The sequence below is a fragment of the Plodia interpunctella genome, chromosome 4, assembly GCF_027563975.2.
Source record: "Plodia interpunctella isolate USDA-ARS_2022_Savannah chromosome 4, ilPloInte3.2, whole genome shotgun sequence".
Taxonomy (NCBI): Eukaryota; Metazoa; Arthropoda; class Insecta; order Lepidoptera; family Pyralidae; genus Plodia; species Plodia interpunctella.
The window spans coordinates 10,417,701-10,437,028 of record NC_071297.1 but is presented as its reverse complement, the minus strand read 5'-3'; the positions used below and the strand labels follow the sequence as shown (position 1 = coordinate 10,437,028).

The 19,328-nt window shown below is 34.9% G+C and overlaps 1 protein-coding gene across 1 annotated transcript in view; it reads right to left on the bottom strand.

Annotated features, from left to right (window-relative positions):
• LOC128669658 (uncharacterized) overlaps positions 1–18,975 on the bottom strand; it is a 37,689-nt gene extending 18,714 nt beyond the window's left edge. Inside the window, exons 1-6 of the mRNA XM_053744625.1 lie at positions 18,543–18,975; positions 16,864–17,096; positions 15,197–15,385; positions 13,286–13,549; positions 10,580–10,755; positions 4,242–4,418 (exon numbers count right to left, since the gene is read on the bottom strand). Of these exons, the coding sequence (XP_053600600.1) occupies positions 4,242–4,418; positions 10,580–10,755; positions 13,286–13,549; positions 15,197–15,385; positions 16,864–17,096; positions 18,543–18,702 (1,199 nt within the window). The 5' untranslated portion in view covers positions 18,703–18,975. The remainder of the gene's footprint in view (positions 1–4,241; positions 4,419–10,579; positions 10,756–13,285; positions 13,550–15,196; positions 15,386–16,863; positions 17,097–18,542) is intronic.
• Positions 18,976–19,328: the final 353 nt, after the last annotated feature.

The following is a 19,328-nucleotide window of genomic DNA, read 5'->3' as shown; positions in this document are numbered from 1 at the left end:
CGACTATGAAGAAGAAATAAATAAAGACATCAATATATTGCATCGCAAACCGGTTGCGATACGTCTGGCACAGTGAAAGTAGTGTTGGATATCGATCGACTTCCTTTCTCCGTCTGATCGGTGGTGCTTAACTAATAAATTATAGCTTCCAGAAACAATATATTATGTAAATTTGTTTCATACAACCGTTAACTGCATTTCTTTCAGGCATGTTCTCTTCCAAATGATTTTAACCCATCAAGTTATACCATCACTTTAATTACACATAAAGGTATGTGATTAAATATTTCAAATGATTCTAGGTCTACAAACCAACTTAGGGCAAAAATACAATGTATGTTCGTAATGTATGTATGTTTGTAAGCGATAACTGTCGAACTGTTGGTCTGATTTTGATGTAATTTAAAAGGTGTGTATTGACAGATGTCAATAGATTTTTTAAGTTCTTGGGGCAACAAAATCAGTTCAGTAGTCAGTAGTTTTTGAAATATTCACAATTTTCTAAAAAAATATTATGTTCGCGAGGTCTAAGTTCGCGGCGAACAATTATTAGTTATTGTTCGCCGTAAAGACAATGATTCATTTTATGGTGTAAAAGTAGGAAAGCGGACCCTGAGCTCCGACGCTCAACGGCTGAAGCAGCAACCGGGAATACGCTTAGATGAGAGAGAGAGACTTATTTTATGATGTAGTGGGCAAACGAATTTGCGGATTGCCTGATGGTAAGCAAACAGCGAAACCCGTGGACACCAGAAACCCGATACAGCACCGATTTGTTGCCGGCTTTTTGAGAAAAAGAGATAAGACTCTTCCCATAAAGGAACCAATGTTGAAACTATTAGGGAACACCACTGAAGTTTATTCCATAGTTTAATACAGCGCGGGAAGTAGTTACGAGAAACACGGACTAGAGTTGAGCGCCAAGCGTGAATTTCTCCTTACGACGAGTGATACGGCTGTAGATTTCAGCGGTTAGTACAATGTCGAATAGCTGGGGATTCTTGTATACCCGTAGTCGGTAAAACGTGTATAGGTTTAACATGACAATTTGTTTTTTCGAAAAAAAATTTCTTCCTTTCATTCCCATACTTCCTTACTTCCCTACTCCCAGCAGGTCCTGTTCTCGATTAAATGCATGGGTGATCGCAAAGCTGGACCAAAGGGAACCTTAGAACCCCGCCCACAACTCGTAACTAGCCACCCACGTAAAACAAACGTGATAAAACATATTTCGCAGAGCATGACATCATGATCTTCAACTAATCATTATTATTTATTAAATTATCTGAAGGTTTCACGAACCCGGACAGCCAAAGTCCCACGAACGTCTGGGGCGGTGCGATCGGACGTTTTTTAGGGTACCGAAGTTAACTGGGAACACTTAGCGTGTTGGAATGAGTCTATCCCTTTCATACAGTTTGTTTAGGTATAAAACAATAAGTCTTTATTATCGAAGTCAGAATACTAATACTCTATCAGAATTTAGTGTATTCCCGGCCCTTGGCTTAACTAAGCGTCATACACACACCTTTCAACTTGAAATAAACAATTAATACTTTTCATTTCATCTTTCATAGGCTTCCATAATCCAATAAAGTTTCGTCATGTCTGTCCGCGGCTTTGCTCAGAGGCTAGTACCATCTTCGCTTATAGATCTTACCTTCGCTTCCCATGAGTCCAGATTGAAGTCAAACGCACTAAAATTATCAATAAATAAACCGGCCAAGAGTATGTCGGACTCGCTCACAAAGGGTTCCATAGCATATATTTTGTGTTCACGAACTATATGGGCACGCATATAATGTACGCAAGCAAAACAAGTTTTTCGTTACTACGGAACCATTCATGAGCATATTCGGCTTGATCTTGGCCGGTTTTTTATTGACATTTATTTAAAAACAGTTTCAAATGGAAATATCCTTATGAAATTTATTTAAAAACAGTTTCAAATGGAAATATCCTTATGTTTTATCGAAAACGGTCATAACGACATTTAATTTAACGCGTGGCGCCATCTATTAGTATCAGAAGGCAGCATTACATTTTATTGTCTCTAAATTTTTTTAGGAGAAATTGTTTTAGGAAATTAAATGCCTAAATTGAAGACGAAGGAAGGAAGAAGGTGTCGTCCATTAATCACGTGATGTTAATTAGGATTCTGATAGGATAGGGGCGGGCGGAACCAAGTCAGAATAGCTTCCCCACTCGTCTGTCTCAACCCTATGTCACGCAACTTTTATTAAACAAATGGCATTAAGGTGTCTACTCTATGTTTCCGTTTCGTGAGACATACATATATTACTGTGCAATATTATGATGAAAAAAAAACAATCGAAGGCGGAATTGCAAAGACTCACGAGACGCCGACACTTACGTAATAAAGTGGATTGCCTTTCATTCTTTAGTTTTTGCTGCATAGAATATCAATCACAGATAATAATTATAATTAAATAGTAATGCACATTTTGCACTCAACTAGTGGCCCATCTCGGCTTCGCTCGGGTAAAACCATAATAAATTATACACATAAACCTACCTCAGGAATCACGATATCTATTTAAAAAACCAGCATCAAAATTCGTTACGTTGTTTTAAAGATTTTAGCATACATAAGGACAGACAGAGTAGACAGTGGGAAGCGACTTTGTTTTATACTATGTAGTGACAGTTTTGGAGCTAATATTGCGCGTGGCTCGACATATAGGTATACTTGTATTTTTTCTTTTTATTGTGAAACCAACTGCAATAGCGGATGCACGAACGATTTCAGTAAGTTCCGTGCTTGTTTCAAGGTTTTATTGATAAGATAACATTGTATATTTCTATTTTTTATTTAATTAGATCTATAACAACAATGTTGTTATTGTTATTGATAATTAATCTCGAAGAAATCTGTTAATTAGAAAATGTATGGAGATGTTATCAAGAAATGTTTCTTGATAACAAATTCCATTAGAGATAAACTAGAGAAGAGTTAGAGAAAGATTATATCGACCTCACCAAACTATTATTGTTTAGTAGATTATATTGGCACAATATTTTATTTTAATTTATTTGGATACGTGTCCCATTGTTAGAAACAAATTTTTAAAACAATGGCCAATATTTGAAAAATATTATTGCAATAATATGAATTCAAATTATATATTCTAATAATAATATTAATTAATATTAGAATGGAAAAGTATTTTAAAGTGGTTTTATACGAATAATCGGTTATTGTTATTCATTAACAAGCGTAGGTCGACGAGATAAGATTGTATATAACACAAAGAGCTCATTAGATCGGTAGATCCAATCAGGGATAATGTTTTAAGTCCCAAACGGCACCAATTATAAATAAATATATATATCAAATCACACAGATTGAGCTAGCCCCAAAGTAAGTTCGAGACTTGTGTTATGGGATACTAACTCAACGATACTATATTTTATAACAAATACATATATAGATAAACATCCAAGACCCGGGCCAATCAGAAAAATATCATTTTTCATCTTGACCCGACCGGGGATCGAACCCGGGACCTCTCGGTTCAGTGGCAAGAACTTTACCACTGCGTCAAAATTAACTGCAATAAATGCGATTGTGAACATAACTTGTTACAGAATAATCCCTCCATCCAAGTCGTAAACGCGAAAGCGGTGGTGGTGTAATGGTTAAGACGCCCGCCACAGGTAGGCTTCTCAATCTCACCATCAGCTTACATACGCCATACAGCAAAACGTGGCGTTCCGAGTCTAGCAACTCATAAAAACGTTATACTATCTAAAACATCCTCTGTAGTTTAATTTCTGGACAATGATGACTTAAAAACAAATATTAGCCGAAAAGTGAGTATAATTTACTGTTATATAACCACAATAAACCGTGCGTGACTATCGTTGAGCAACGTAACGTCGGACGGTAAAATAGCCCACTTATTAATAAAACAATTTTGATTGTCATCAGTCATGTCTTTTGTAATACTACTGAGCGAGCAAGCAAACGGACTTGCGACCCTACGAACACCTATACAACACATGAGGTGTCACCTTGAAAGAATATTTTCAACTCCATATTGTAGTATGTAGGGAAAACCCATGGAATCGTTATCCGGACGCAGCACCTGTGGCATATAACCTGCCCAGTAACATTTCTACAAAATAGGAGAGGCTTTTGCCCAGCTGTGGGATATAAAGACCTAGACATGTACTGCCTACAAAGCAAATAAATTACCGTTAATTAATAAAAATCTGACCTGCGATCGAGCTGGTAGTCGCTGGGTTCGACCTTGGAATCTATCGCGAGTTTGTAATATATCTTCGCCGCTTGGGACTGGTCGTGCGCGGAGTACAGGAACCCGTGTAGTTGTTGTACAAGCGTCAGGCTCAGCCTCCACAGGGACTTGCTCATCTTCGGAGTGCATGTTACGAATCTGAAAGGTTTACATTTATTAGAATGAATGAATGAATTAATGACTTTATTGCTTTAAATGCGGTACAATAGGCGGATTATATAAAATATAGGTATCACACATTAGTCATTTCTGACATGCAATTCAAAATTTCATTATTTCGGATAACAGAATCCATTTGTTTTGTAAATGAACAATAAGTAAAATTTGACAAATTAAGTACAAAAATGTGAAATTACATAATATTAGGTACGAAATTTTTGTTTTATATCTAATATGTCAGATTCTGTATTCAATAAATCATTATTATATAATTTTTATAATATTAAATAATTCTATATACATATATCAATGACGATTTTCCAGATAATCTCTTACACTATATAAACATTTTTCTTCAAGCTTATATTGTATATATTTTTGGTTCCATCAGGTAACCTATTAAATTCAATTGCCATAGGAAAACAATTGGAACTGTACAGAGCCGTCTTCATTATGGGAAGTATTGTCCAAACAGGACTACCCAGCCAAAGATTAGTGAAACCGGCGACGAAACATTTTGTGTGTGAAATGGAGAAGCTCCATTCATATTGCCAATAAAGTCGTTGTTTGATTCCACTTAATGACGACCGACGACCCCCACACAGACATACAGAATATGACTTTAAGGAGGTTAAAAAATGCAAGTTTGTACCTGTCTGTTTAACATCTCTCAAGCGTCATGAAACTTTAAATTTTGAAGATTTTGTTTACTTTTTTACGACTGATAATGTTTAATTGAAGACGATAGAGAAAAAATGTGTTTTATTTGAGAATTGAGTTCGGACGAGTTTTAATAAAACAGTAGAATCGCCGTTTTCAGTATGGATCAATAAAAGACAAATAAAAAAATTATTAGGCATATAAAATAAGTAGTTACTAATTAAAACTTAATAAAATTTGTTTAAATGTAAACATTAAAATAGTCAATAAAATTGTACTAGTATCTATACATATTATAGTATAGTGTAGTTTTATTATATATATATATATATATATATATACTAAAACTGCATGGGTTATGTTTGTACATACAATATATTAAAGAAAAATTCAACAATAGCATATAACAATTTTTTTTGGAATTTTTGTCTGTCTGTATGTTTGATCACGTATCACACAAAAACTACTGGATGGAATTTGATGCGGTTGTATAACAAAAGGTCTAAATTAAAATACGGTATAAGTTCGCGATACCTTGCTCAGAAACCGAGATATCGATGATAATAAGTTATGAGCGGACGCACGAAATAAACGCGGGCGAAGTCGCGGACAAAAGCTAGTACGGTATAACAGAAGCGACAAAAAATCCAACCGTGTCTCGTACGTAATGCCTTATCAGAATGCCCTTGCGAAAACACCAATTTCCTCACACGACCAACAGGATCGTAGGTCAATGCTATTTAATAAATAGATTACGAAACAGATAATATTTTCCACTATACCTATCCCTCACTATCATTCGTGATAAAATTCCCAATGATCCGAGCAAAAACGATTTAACTTTTGTATTGACGTCATAACCTTGACCAAATGAAAACTATCGATAGGAAGTAAATTGTTTAGACAAATTTATGTTATTTCTCTGAAGTATGATTTTAGTTAGTTTTTTTATACAAATAATATGCAATATGTACAGATAACACTATCTAGGATATACATTATTAGTGATATAGATTTAATTTTGTTTTCAATTTCAGTTTTAATTGCGTCAAAGATATAATAATAATATGAATTCACGCAAATTGATAAATCCTGTTCGGTATAATGCAAACATTATCAGACTTTTATAAACAGCATTATAATTTTATAGAAAAACATCACGTTTAAAAAAAAAATCGCGTGCGGATGTTATTGTTATCCACAAGACAATATTACTACGTACATATTGGTTTCTAATATTTAGTAACAAGCGGGAAATTCCATTGATATTTCAATTTTATTCTTTGCGTGTCTATGGTCGACAACGAGAAGGAGTCAAACACATCTTCCCTTAAAATGGCTCAATGGCTTCATTTGTGGCTGGCATCGGGTCAGCTCGAGTACATGTGTCGTGACAGTCGATACTCATTTTTTTTTTATCTAGCCTGTGGATGTTTTGTCCCACTGCTGGGCAAAAGAGCCTTTTTCTTCCAATTGTCTCTTTCTATTGTGAACTCTAGCCATTTCGGTAGGAGTTTGTCGATATCGCCCCGCCGTCTCCTTCTAGTTCAATTTTAATTTATTACAATTTTTACATCGATAACAAAACGAAAACGATGCAATGTTTTTTTTTTTTTTGCGTTTAACATATTGACAAGCACACAAAATATCTAATAGTTAATGAACCCACATAAAAAACAGGTGACTGTTACCTTTTCAGATATAAACTACTTCTTTTTACATTAACACACATACACACTATGGCATGACAGAAAAAATACCCAAATCTAAATTGCATTACCTACAAATACTGCACAGAAATTACACTTTATTATTATACAGATATACCACCACCACCCACCACCGACTAGACCGAAAACACTGTCCGAAAACCGAATTCAGCACTGACCTAGTGATAACATTGTTGTGGCGGACACACCTCTTCCTAAGCACTCGAATGTTTCCCATCACAGAGTATTGCACTGCATGCCTCTCTACTTTATCACCAATGTAGCTAAAAAAGCGTGACTTGTTAATTTTTAAGCATGCACAAGGTGAAACCATAGACTAAAAAAAGGAGTAAATTGAAAAATTATCTGGCATATAACTATCCGCAGAATAGTGGCGAAATAAACTAATTCCATTTTATTATTCTATTAACAATACGGGCGTGTTAACGCGCAAAGGTACAACAAAATCGTGCAATTGAATGCTTCGTGCAATCTATTTGCGACAGCTAGGATGGTAGCTTAAAGTCTGTGCTATTTGGCCACATACGCCTCGATAGGATGAAACTTTTCGATAGTGCGGCCACACGATAACAGAAATAACTATTATAGTTAATTAGCGTTACTTAAAGAAGTGAAAAAATATAGTCATTAACAACTAGTTTATACTGTTTAAGCTATTGTTTCATCTATCATTGCGAAGTATTAAGAGAAGAGGTGCTAAATTTAGGTGTTAGTGGAAGCGGTGATGGTCAAGTGGTTAAGGCGCCCACCTGTAATCGAAAGGTCCCAAGTTTCGAAACTCATGAGTTTTTATATTATAGTTTTTACTTGCACTGGTAGATTTATTAACTCACTATTGTGAATGCGACTACTTGCCACTAGGTGGCGGTAGGAAGATGTGAAAGTCACGGCATATGCCTTTAGGTGACTTGAATAAAACTAGCAGTGTTAGCAATAACACATCTGATAAAAAGGAAAAAGAAAAACAGATTTTGAAAATGTGGATTCCGTGAAAAATAAATAACAAGATAAAGCAGTAGAAATGAAGATCAACCCAAATTATACATTTGCAGTTAGTTTACTATAGTTTGTTTAAAAGTCAGGACCTTTAATTATTAATTCCAAATCTGGCATCCGTAAAACAAACAATAAGTTGTGCTCAAAAATAGATGAGTTTTTCATAACAGAAATAAATTGTTTTTAATATGTTGGATCGAAACAAACACTGATAAAAATTAATGAGGAAGTGCATAGCGACTGTTTTTAACATAAAATACATTTTTCGTAATATATGGACCGTGACCCAATTACGATTAAAATGGCTCCCAACATGACTTGTAATGTGTTGAAACGAGAACGAAACGATAATACATTGACGTAATATATGGGCTATCGTGGAATTAATAAATTGAAATATTTACTATAACATTTTAATTGTGTTTATAATTTATTAAAATCAGTTTTTAATTAGCGAATAGTTGGCGAAATTCTCCATATCCAATCGATGAACTTACGTATTAACTAAGGCCATATAATACCTATAATATTACGAGAAGATTGTAAAGTCGAATTGTCGTTGTTTTTGTACCTTAGTACATATATTAGTCTTCACGGTCGTATTCCTCATGGAGGAGGGTCGTGGTCATTACGTGGAATAAAACACACATAACGACTTTCTTGGCGCTATTAATGAAGTTGTTTACCATTGTTTTATCCATTTCACACAAAAGTTGATAATAAACCAAAGTGGAGTGTCCTCTAGACGTTGCTCTTCAACCGAAGCAAGTGGTGGACGATGAAAACTACTATACACGATTCAAATTGGTATACCACATGTGGCACGAGTAGGATTCGAATCGATCGATCTACAGGCGGGCGCCGGGCATATATATAGTACCACGTCTTTATCCCTAACAGGGCAGACAGAGCCAAGAGTTTGAAAATCGTTGCTCTATTTTAGATCAGTTTAACAACTAATATGATAATTGCAATCAATCAATTAGTCGAGGAAAACGAGCTATAGATCATAGTATATATATATATATATATATATATATATATATATATATATATATATATATATATATATATATATATATATATATATATATATATATATATATATATGTAACGTGATATAGCGACATATATAATCCATATGCAGAACTTTGTCACACTAAAGCCGCTGCAACACTCTGTGGGTATTATTTGCTCATCGCACGCACGATAACAATACAAAACAAGCGTCACTTGTTGATAAACGGAGTGGATTATACGCATGCGTTATACGACATTGTAATTGTTTATAACTAAATCATTAGAATATTTCATTAAAAATAACATATTTATTGATTGCTTTGAATTGATTGAAAATTCGTGTTCGTATATTTTGCGTTGTTTTTTTGTTCTAAGTTAAATGTCATTATTCCTTCCTTTTTAATACTTAATTTTCCAATAATAATAAAAATATTTTTTATTTATTACATCAGGTTAAAATAATATTGTGTATTATATATAGTAATAATTATTATATTACTAAGAACTGGGCTAGATTGTAATAATCTTAATATTCATCCAATCCATTTGGATTAGCGTACTTTATTTCGACTTAACTATATAGTCGAAATAAAGTACGCTAATCCAGAAGACCGTTCCAAAATGCTAGTAGTTTGTAGCTTTGGTAAACTTAATTTAATTTAGAATATGACGTGAAAAAGTGCCTGTGAAAGCCTAATTTCTGAATGAATTATTTGATTTTGACCAAAGAAAGGGACACGTGGAAAGAGAGAGGAGAGGCTTTTGCTCAGCAGTGGGACATGACATAATTAAATAAAGAAAAAAACATTTGTGGATATTTGGGTAAAGGAGAAGTCATGGCCAAGAATTTTGATGAATTAAAATGGTTGTTTATCTTCAACTTTTACTGTTAGTAATCTTTAGGTACAGGATATAATCAAGATATGATAAGTCCGCGGTAAATTACACAAACATTTATATTCAATAGAACAATTGTTTTCACATCTGTGTTTAGTACCAATACGCTGTTACTAGCTAAGTGTAAAGTCGTTCGATTATACCGCATTGAGCAAGATGTATTCGTGTTGGCAACAACTACGAAATATCCCCTTCAAATATAATCAAGCGTGACTCAACGAAATTAGGTTGTTAAGTAATGACTCAATGTCCCATCTTTCTCTTAAACCACCCTAATAGGTCTGTCTATAACTCAGTCACTTTACAAAAATATCACTTAACACAAACATGTTCCCTCGTCGGGAATCGATCCTGCTCCACCATTATTGTTATAGAAACTGAATGTGATGTAGAAAAGGTCTACACGACCAGCGGAATTAGTTGCAAGACTTGACTTACAGACAGGTGTGTTATTGCTAACACTGGTGTCAGATTTTATTCAAGTCGCCTAAAGGAATCTGACATGAGGTGGAAATAAATAAAAGATAGTAAAATGTGCACGTCGAGTGGATTAATGTCCCTATAGTCCGTGTAAAATGTTAGGTCCTTTTTCAAACTACAAATCTTTTTGAAATTCGCGACTGCCGGCAGTGAACCACAAGTTTTAAGGTCGCGGTCGTGGTGGTATATATGTAAGTATTGCATTACCTATAACATCTCTATATTCTTAGACTATTGGTTACATAATTATATACTCACTATGGCGTGTAACATCTGTGGCAAGATGACGGAGACTATCGCGTTTTATCATCTCTATGCCAATATCTAGGTTTATATAGGGTTAGTTATAATACTCACTTGGTGAATGTAGCATACATGACGTCGATGGGCACTCGGTAGGGCAGGGTAAGCACTGAGAGGTACCGCATGGCGCGCTGTCTCATCACCCAGTTGACCAGCCCCGAATTGGCGGAATCGATTGCGTTTTGGAATATTGTCATCACTGTGTCGGGCAAGTCGTCGACTAACGCGTCCTGGAAGGATTTTTTACATCAGTCTGTCTGTCTCTCTCTTTCGTGTTCGCATGTGCGGTTACGGTTGCGTTCGGGGCTGTGACGCAGCAAAGGCCGGAGTTAGCAATAAATGTATACTAAATAACGGGTATTAAACGCGCACATACCTTTTCTCACCCTTTCGTGGTTGCCCAGTGACCACGGACCTTTGTAATAAGGTCCGAAATGTCTGGGAAATAGAAAAGGTATGTGCGCGTTTAATACCTGTTATTATAAATAAAATCAATTTATTGCAGGTAACAAACAGTGTAAACAAGTATATTTGTTATAAATTAAAAAACCCCCCGACTTTCAATATTCATTTCGCTACAACTTTGGAACGGCTGAACATATTCTGATCAAACACATCAAAGAATCACCGCATAAAAATTACGTACCAAATAAAAAAAACCGCATCCAAATCGGTTCACCCGTTGATGAGCTAAGGTGCCACGTACACAAACACACTTAGCGGTCAAACTTATAACACCCCTCTTTTTGCGTCGGGTGTTAAAAATAACATTAATGAAAGTTTGGCTGTGGCTTTACATCCACCCGCATGTCTCCCTGGTTATATTGCATAAGTTAGTGTTCTCATAAAATGCTAATGTTCTGACAACTAAAAATGCCGAAGACCGTGCGGAGTGGAGGAGAGAAAAGGAACGGACCCTGGGCTCGGACGTTGTATGTCGGCAGAAGCAAACTTGCTAAAAATAACCGGTCGAATACGAATAGGACTCACACTCCGTGGCTCCTGTACCAATTTGTATATAGTTTAAATATTTACAAAAGTTACACACTACTACTATACAAACTACTATTTATGGGCGGATTCATTCATTGTGTATGAAATGAATTACACACATAAGTTTGTAATGTATTTTTTTGTGAACCGCTAATTACATGGGAAAAAAAATCGAATTAACCGTATATTTTTTACAGGAACAATGGTGACAATACTTTTAAATATATCAATTCTGTAACATCATCCTTTGAGTTTCATAAGCTTGGATATGTTGCATATACGCGTGTCTTTGATCACGTTGATGGCATAAAGAGCATATAGTATATAGGTACACTCTGAATTATATTACGCCGAATGCAATGCACGCATCTTGTTATTGTTTGCATGGAATGCGGACAGGTCACGTGCATCGCTGATCACAAGTGTCAATTTTAGTTATGTAATGCAAGGTAGCAAACGCAAGTAATATTGTACTTAAACTCTGCAGAATAAAAAGAAATTAAAATCCCAATAGATTTCTTTACCATACAATACATATTTTAATAGTGGCTCCGACGATGGCTGAGGAAGAAACCGAGAAAATGTTCTGGCGAAAGAGGGAGAATCATTTAATATTTAACTATAATTAGTTGCACCGGCGTTCTAGTCAAATTTTTTTGTAACAGATTCTCAAGATTCGCAGACTTTCTCTCTCGCTCTTAAAAATGAGAATGACTCTAGTCGATATCTCCGTTGATAATTATATATAAATGATCTGTATATTTTTTCAATAATAATTTTTTTCTCTGTTTGTCTAAGATTATTATTTCTGTCTACATTATTAATGTTATAGAAAACTTATCATAATTATTGATGTCAATATTTTGCACTTACGAATCTTTATGAGTTATAAAGCTATAAACAAAAACTTATCGACAAAAATATTATTGCTGCAAAAATTACAACAAATGTGATACATTGACCGACCAGGATCTTTATCTTTGAGTAACTATTGTTCAAAGTTCGTGAATCATGTACAATTCCTATATATTATTATCAACAAATGTTATTCCTATATATAATAGAAGCTTGATATCTATATATGTATTTGTTATAAAATATAGTATCGTTGAGTTAGTACCCCATAACACAAGTGTCGAACTTACTTTGGGGCTAGCTCAATCTATATGTGTATGATTTGTTCTAATATATTCATTTATTGCTGGGCAACAGTTCCCACTGTTGCCCAGCAATAAATAAATATATATTTGGGCTTTGACACTAAGCGACGGCTGTAGCACCCGGGAAATCGTTCAGATGAAAGAGAGAGAGGGAGAGAAAGAATTCCCGAAATTCCTACGAGAACGGGAATACGGTTTACGTGCATACGAAGTCGCATGAAAAAGCTAGATGATATATATTCATTGATAATTCTAAACATTTATATCAGTCATTTGGGTCTATTGCACTTCTTACCATTTGGGTCATACAATCACATACAAACAAACTTATCATCCAAACAAGGTAGTATAAGTATCAACAATCACTTCCTAGCCTAGATTCTTATGTTTACTTACTGCCTATACCTACCTACGTAGATTGGTGAACTACTAGACCCAGTGATCAAAACTAGAAAAAGTCATTGTCTTAACAACAGTAGCGACGCCCTCACCGGACTTAATAAATTTGTTCCTCTGTAGGTTATATATCCCGACAATGCACATATTCCGAAAAAGATAAAACATTCTGAAGATAACTAGGGTTTTCCGTAAAACAAAGCATAGTTACCTGTCTGTGAGTCTTGCATTCTTCACAATGAGGGTCATACTCGAAGGTCCTGTCATCCAGCACGTCCTGCAGCTGGAAGGTTGTCTGTACCGCAAGGCAACGCGTGCAGGATATCATATTGTTTCTTTGCAGGAACCGCAAGGCGTCGTCGAAGCCTTGTTTGCACATGTTGCTGAGGACCTCAGGTTTTGGCGGGAATAGAATGCGCGCGAAACGATTGATGTTCTGCTTTGACAGTTCTATGCTTGTGTTTGCCACGTTTACCTAAGGAAAATGTCATAAGCTTTGTGAAAGAATCAAACAGGTAAGTCAATGCGATCCAAATATATAACCACTAGATGTTGCCCGAGGCTTCGCTCCCGTGGGAATTTAGAGATAAAATATAGCCTATAGCAATCTTGGATAATGAACCTTGCTAATGGTGAAAGAATTTATGAAATCGGTTCGGTAGTTTCGGATATTACCCGCCTCAAACATACAAAGTCCTTTACCTTTTTATAATAATAGTATTATAGATTTATGTCGCATATATTGCGATTTCACAAGGAAATTACATATGTCATTTAAATTGAAGTAGTTTTTAAATATAATCATGAAGTTTAGCAAAAAGTAAGTCCGACCATTTGACTGTTTTTTTTTTTATTTTACCGAATAAGTAAATTTGCTTTAGTATCGTGAGTACAGTTGGTCGTAAAATAACAGTTTTGCATAACTTCCATCACGACCACTTCGCCTTCGCGAATTAAATAAATATTTTAAAAGTTTAACTTTAATAAATACCTAACACATGAATACACAGACACTATTATGAAACCACAGAAATTGTAAAACTTCTAAACACATTTGTTGTTGAATTATGACAAACTCTTGACTGGGAGTCTATTAAAAGTTGTTATCTCCAAAGAAGAATGCTGTCTAATTAACATACCAAGTTTTGATAGTGATAATGGGAGCCAATTAGTTCAAGACGAATCGTGGGAAAGGTGACCCTTTTTTATTTTATTTATATTTTATTTATTGGCACACAAAACAGTTTCTAACATAACATGTTTGGCTTAATAGTACAATGGGTACAATGGCTAGTTGAAAACCCAAGAATGAAGTGCGCACACCATGATTTAAATTATTGACAAAGAGAACAATATACTTTAAATAACAATCAAACCTATATGAAGTTATATCTAGACATTGGCTATGGACAAGATGCATGCATTTTTGTATTGAATTTACTGTATAATATGTTTATAATTATAATCGAAAATTAATTAAATAAAATGAACAAAGTGAAATACATACTATGACATAATGATCGATTATGTCATTATTCATAATGTACATTAGTCTACTTAGTTATAATATAAATATAAGACCTCCAAGTACATTTGTTAATTGACGTCTTTGGAGAAAGGCTGCGGTGACGCTTGTTGCGCCGCATCTTCTTCGACTGCGCTTTAGACTAAGTTTTAAGTACATTTTTGTACGTCAAAAATTTTACTTAAAACTAAGTCTACCGCCGACTTTTGAATCCTAAGTTGAATAGAGAAATTTGTATTTGAATAATGGGAACGAAGCTCTACAAGGTAAGGTTTAGATTCAACCTTCGACTCAACTGCAGGGACGCACACAGCTACTGTATTGGTGGTGTTTTTTATCTTATTGGTTTTCACAAATCTCATTCGACGAGTCTATACGTTTTCCTTAGCGTCAATTTCCAAGAAAAAAAAACAATTTCCATTGGGTGTGCGTAGAAAGATCAACAAAACTGATGCACCTATCTACATTAAAAGTAGACATAGTTCACACAGGGAATTCTACGAGTAGTGCGGCGGGCAGACAGCACTTGAAACCAATGTATACCTTTTTATACGAAATAAATATTTAAAAAGAAGTCTGTTTAAAAGAGAAACTCACGTGAAACAGCTGTGAGCTCAAGTCCCTTGGGCATATATCGCTCTCGCCGCAGAATGGGCTGACTGTGATGGTGTTCTCGTCCAGAACGGGCAGGTTGTCGCTGAAGCCGCCGTCCATGTAGCGGATGCCGTGGAAGCGGGGCGGGAGCATCCCCGAGAATACTGGCACGAAACATGAGGCTAGTAGGGCCTAAAAACAGGCAGTTATGATAATTATTGTTAAACTAGCCGCACCCATTGCAATTATATTTAAAAAATACAAATACTTTCGTTTTCATGCACAATAGCAACATCTAATTTAAAAAGTGTTATTGATTACCAAACTTTTTGACTAAGTACGCGATTCCCGTATCGCGTACTTTCGGGATAAAAGTATGTGTGCTAATCGAAGGTATCAGCTACCTCAATACCAAATTTCATAAAAATTCGGCCAACCGTTTGAGCGTGAAGAAGTAACAAACATACACAAACTTTCGCCTTAATTATATTAGTGGGATTTAATAAAGAGCAGTTTTATTCGCCTGTCACATTTAGCAAAGAAAAGAGAAAGGGAATCATTTTTTTCCTAAAATTTTTATAGAGTAATGAAATTTTTGTTCTAAAAAGTTTGCAAGAGGAGCTCGATGGCGCAGTGGTTCGCGCTCGCCTTGTGCTACCTAGTGTTAATCTTTTGTAATGGTCGGTCGTTGGGTGGGTGACCAAATAAGTATTATTTCGAGCTCCTCCGTGCTTTGGAAGGCATGTTAAACCATTCCATTCTAATCTCTTTGTTTTTGGCTTATCTCTTAAATATATCATAGTAAAAATTACCAGCATTATTAAACTATTAATCCATAAAATATCATCACTTTCATATCTAGACTGGTTATTGGTAATTTATTCCTACATTTCCGATTAGACATATCATTACAGAAAATTAAAGGCTCCACACGTGCGTTTACTACGCATCGCGTAATTATGATTCATAGGCTGTAATTGGACACTAATAGCCGATAAATAATGTGTTTTATGATCTCTAACTTACAAAGGATGTTGTATGTGTAAAGGATATTTATTAGTAAAAGTCGCCCTTTTTAATGAAGTTAGTCCAAGAAATGTTATATTCGTCGCAATCGCAAACTTTAACTAAAATTAAACCTACAAACATATTTGTTTGTAGGTTTAATTTTAGTTGCCATGTGCCATGATCTTCATAAAGTTCTTTTACCTAGATCCACATGGCAAGGTCATACAAAATGCGCGTGTGTTCGACTTCTATTTACATGAGATTTCTTTGTTAGTATTTTTCCCTGAGTCATTAGGGATTGAGGCCAAATGGAAGCAGATAAGGAATACTTAATGTGTCTAAATTTAGACAATAGAATTGTTATCAATATGTTATGTTGTATTAGGCAATTAGACACATCTTACATGACATTAGGTCATGTTGGTCACAGATTTACTAATATATGATCATGGCATCGCTGTAATATAGAAGCGTTTGTAGTAAGATAAATAATGTATTATTAGATCTAATGAGCTGGGGACTGGTCATAATAAGACCAGATAACAACTTCAAACTTGTGACAGTTAAAGTCAAAACTATATGAATAAAGTGGTAATGCTGAAGCTTTACTAATTTTGCACTATAATATTGTTTGATTGATTGAAGGTATGTAAAATTCATACCTGTAATAGGTCCTCTCTGGTAGGGAATTCTGACACTATGACATTCTGTCCATCATATACCCTTGTGAGGGATATATGTAACCTGCCGCTGACGATTTTGTGAACGTCATGCGGCAGGTACTTCTCCATGCCCTCAAGGAGGACATTCTGTATGTTGAATGAAGGGCTAAAGGGGCCTAAGGACCCAGCCCTCGCTTCACCGACGACCCGTAGCACATCACTAGTGAGTTCACCTAAAATGGAATTTTGTTAAATTTTTCTTATAGAGGTATGTATGGTAAATAGAACCCAAAGAACAATACAGTTGCTGTTTTTGGCTCTCTAGTTTAGTTAATAAACAGAAAACAAAAAATATAGAAGTCATGAATATTTTATGACGTACATTTTACAATGAAAATCGAAAAAAAGATAGCACATTTCCCATGCATTAGTTTTTTAATCCCAAAGACAAAGATCAAGTAATAGCAATATAGCATAACAATATAGTAGATGTTTGACTCAACACAAATTATGTACCTAAACCTGTTTGTTCATGTAATTCAGTATAAGTATACAATCATTATTGGTAATTATTCAATTTGGGTAATTGTTTATTAACCCATCAGCTACTGACCAGTAGCTAACAATTGTTTATCTATTGTGTCTTGACTCTCGAAGGCATACTTATAGTCTCATTATACATAGCCAGCACTAATATTAATGAGCTTGACAACAGATAGATTTTACAAAATCATAACAGTCACTTCAATTCAAATTGATGAGTTTCTTTCGGCATTCCTTCTCAGCAGTGGTCACCCAAAATTAAAGTACTTAGTGTTTGTTTGAGAAACACTATTTAATTTAAAATTTGATGTGAATAGTGTCTGGAAAGGTCAAATTTCTCAATAAATGCTTAGGCTTTATCACAAGAGGGTTAAGCTATTGGGAATTTCAGATTTCTCAATATTTATTACTTTCATACAGATACATTATGAATGTCAACACTTTTGAGAGATAATTGTTGTTTTTATAACAGCGTGTTTACAACTGCTACAAGTGTAAACATTGACCCCAGGTTGTAATACATGATTACTGATATACTAATGTATTATTAACTACCATAAAACCACAATTTAATTTTTTTTATAGAATCTGCTCTTCCCAAGTTTCTCCAATCACAAATAAAAATAATATTATTAGAGATATGTTACCTAGTGTATGGCAATACTTTTTTTTAATAGAATCTGCTATTCCCTAAGTTTCCCAAATCACAAATAAAAATAATATTATTAGAGATATGTTAGTCTATGCCAATACTTGTATTGTTTCTGAATAAAAAAAATCAAAAATTTATTCTGACATTACAACTTTACAGACACATTTTCACCTCAAATTTTGTAACTATTTGTGATTCTCAAAGTTACAAACGACTAGCATTTCTTAACAACCAATACAGAAGAGAAATAGCAAACATTGTTATTATATTATATTTGTAACATTATCAGGGGTAAAATCACACTCCCAGACAAGTCTCTATACTAAACTACAGAACATAACAGCTAAAATTCAACATGGTAATAATGAAGAAAATTTAAATTTATAGCCACCAAATAGCCTATATTGTACAGAAGATGTGCTGACCATCGGCTAATGAATTCTAATAGTGATAAAGCTAAATGATTTCCGATTGCAGAACTCACCTATTGGGAGATCACATAGTAAACAACAAGCTGAGAGCGCGCCGAAAGAGGCACCCGAAATTTTTCCTAGCAGAAGCTGCGGAGCATATTTCTTGAAACAAACTGCTACGCCCACGTGATAGATCCCAAGGAATCCACAACCAGCAAAGGACAAGTTCATTATATCACATCAAATTTTCACCACACCAAATCGACACTGTTTTACATGTACCAATAATAACACAAAGACGGAACTGGTGAACAACACCTCTATTTAATGCGGATCAATTGCTATCAATTATTGAATACACTGATAAGATATCACTAATCTCAGATTAGTTTAATTTATCACTCGTATCTGTAGGTACTTTAATCTAAAAATAAATTACAATATTTATATCACCACGTCTATCTCGCCTGATGTTTGTTTACGAAATGTAGAATTTGATGTAGAAAATAGTGTCGTCAATTGTCGTCCGTCACCGAGTTTTCAATGTCACAAAATATTGATTTCTTTGTTGGTGATTTGACGCTGACGCAAGCGGTAGGTTTTTTCCGTTGATACACGCACATACAGAACCGATCTGGCGCCTTTGCACCGGTTCGTAAAGTAGACGTTATGATGATCCAAGTACGAGCAAAAACTATTGGCTTTACTTTCGCTCGTAGTTTGTCATCACAGATACGATGTTCATTGTTATATCTGTGCTCGTCTCGTCATGCATCATGTTAATCGACTAGCGAACCAAACAGTGTTCGGATAAAGCATTTTTTAGCATATATAGCTTGGTTAAAAAATATACACTT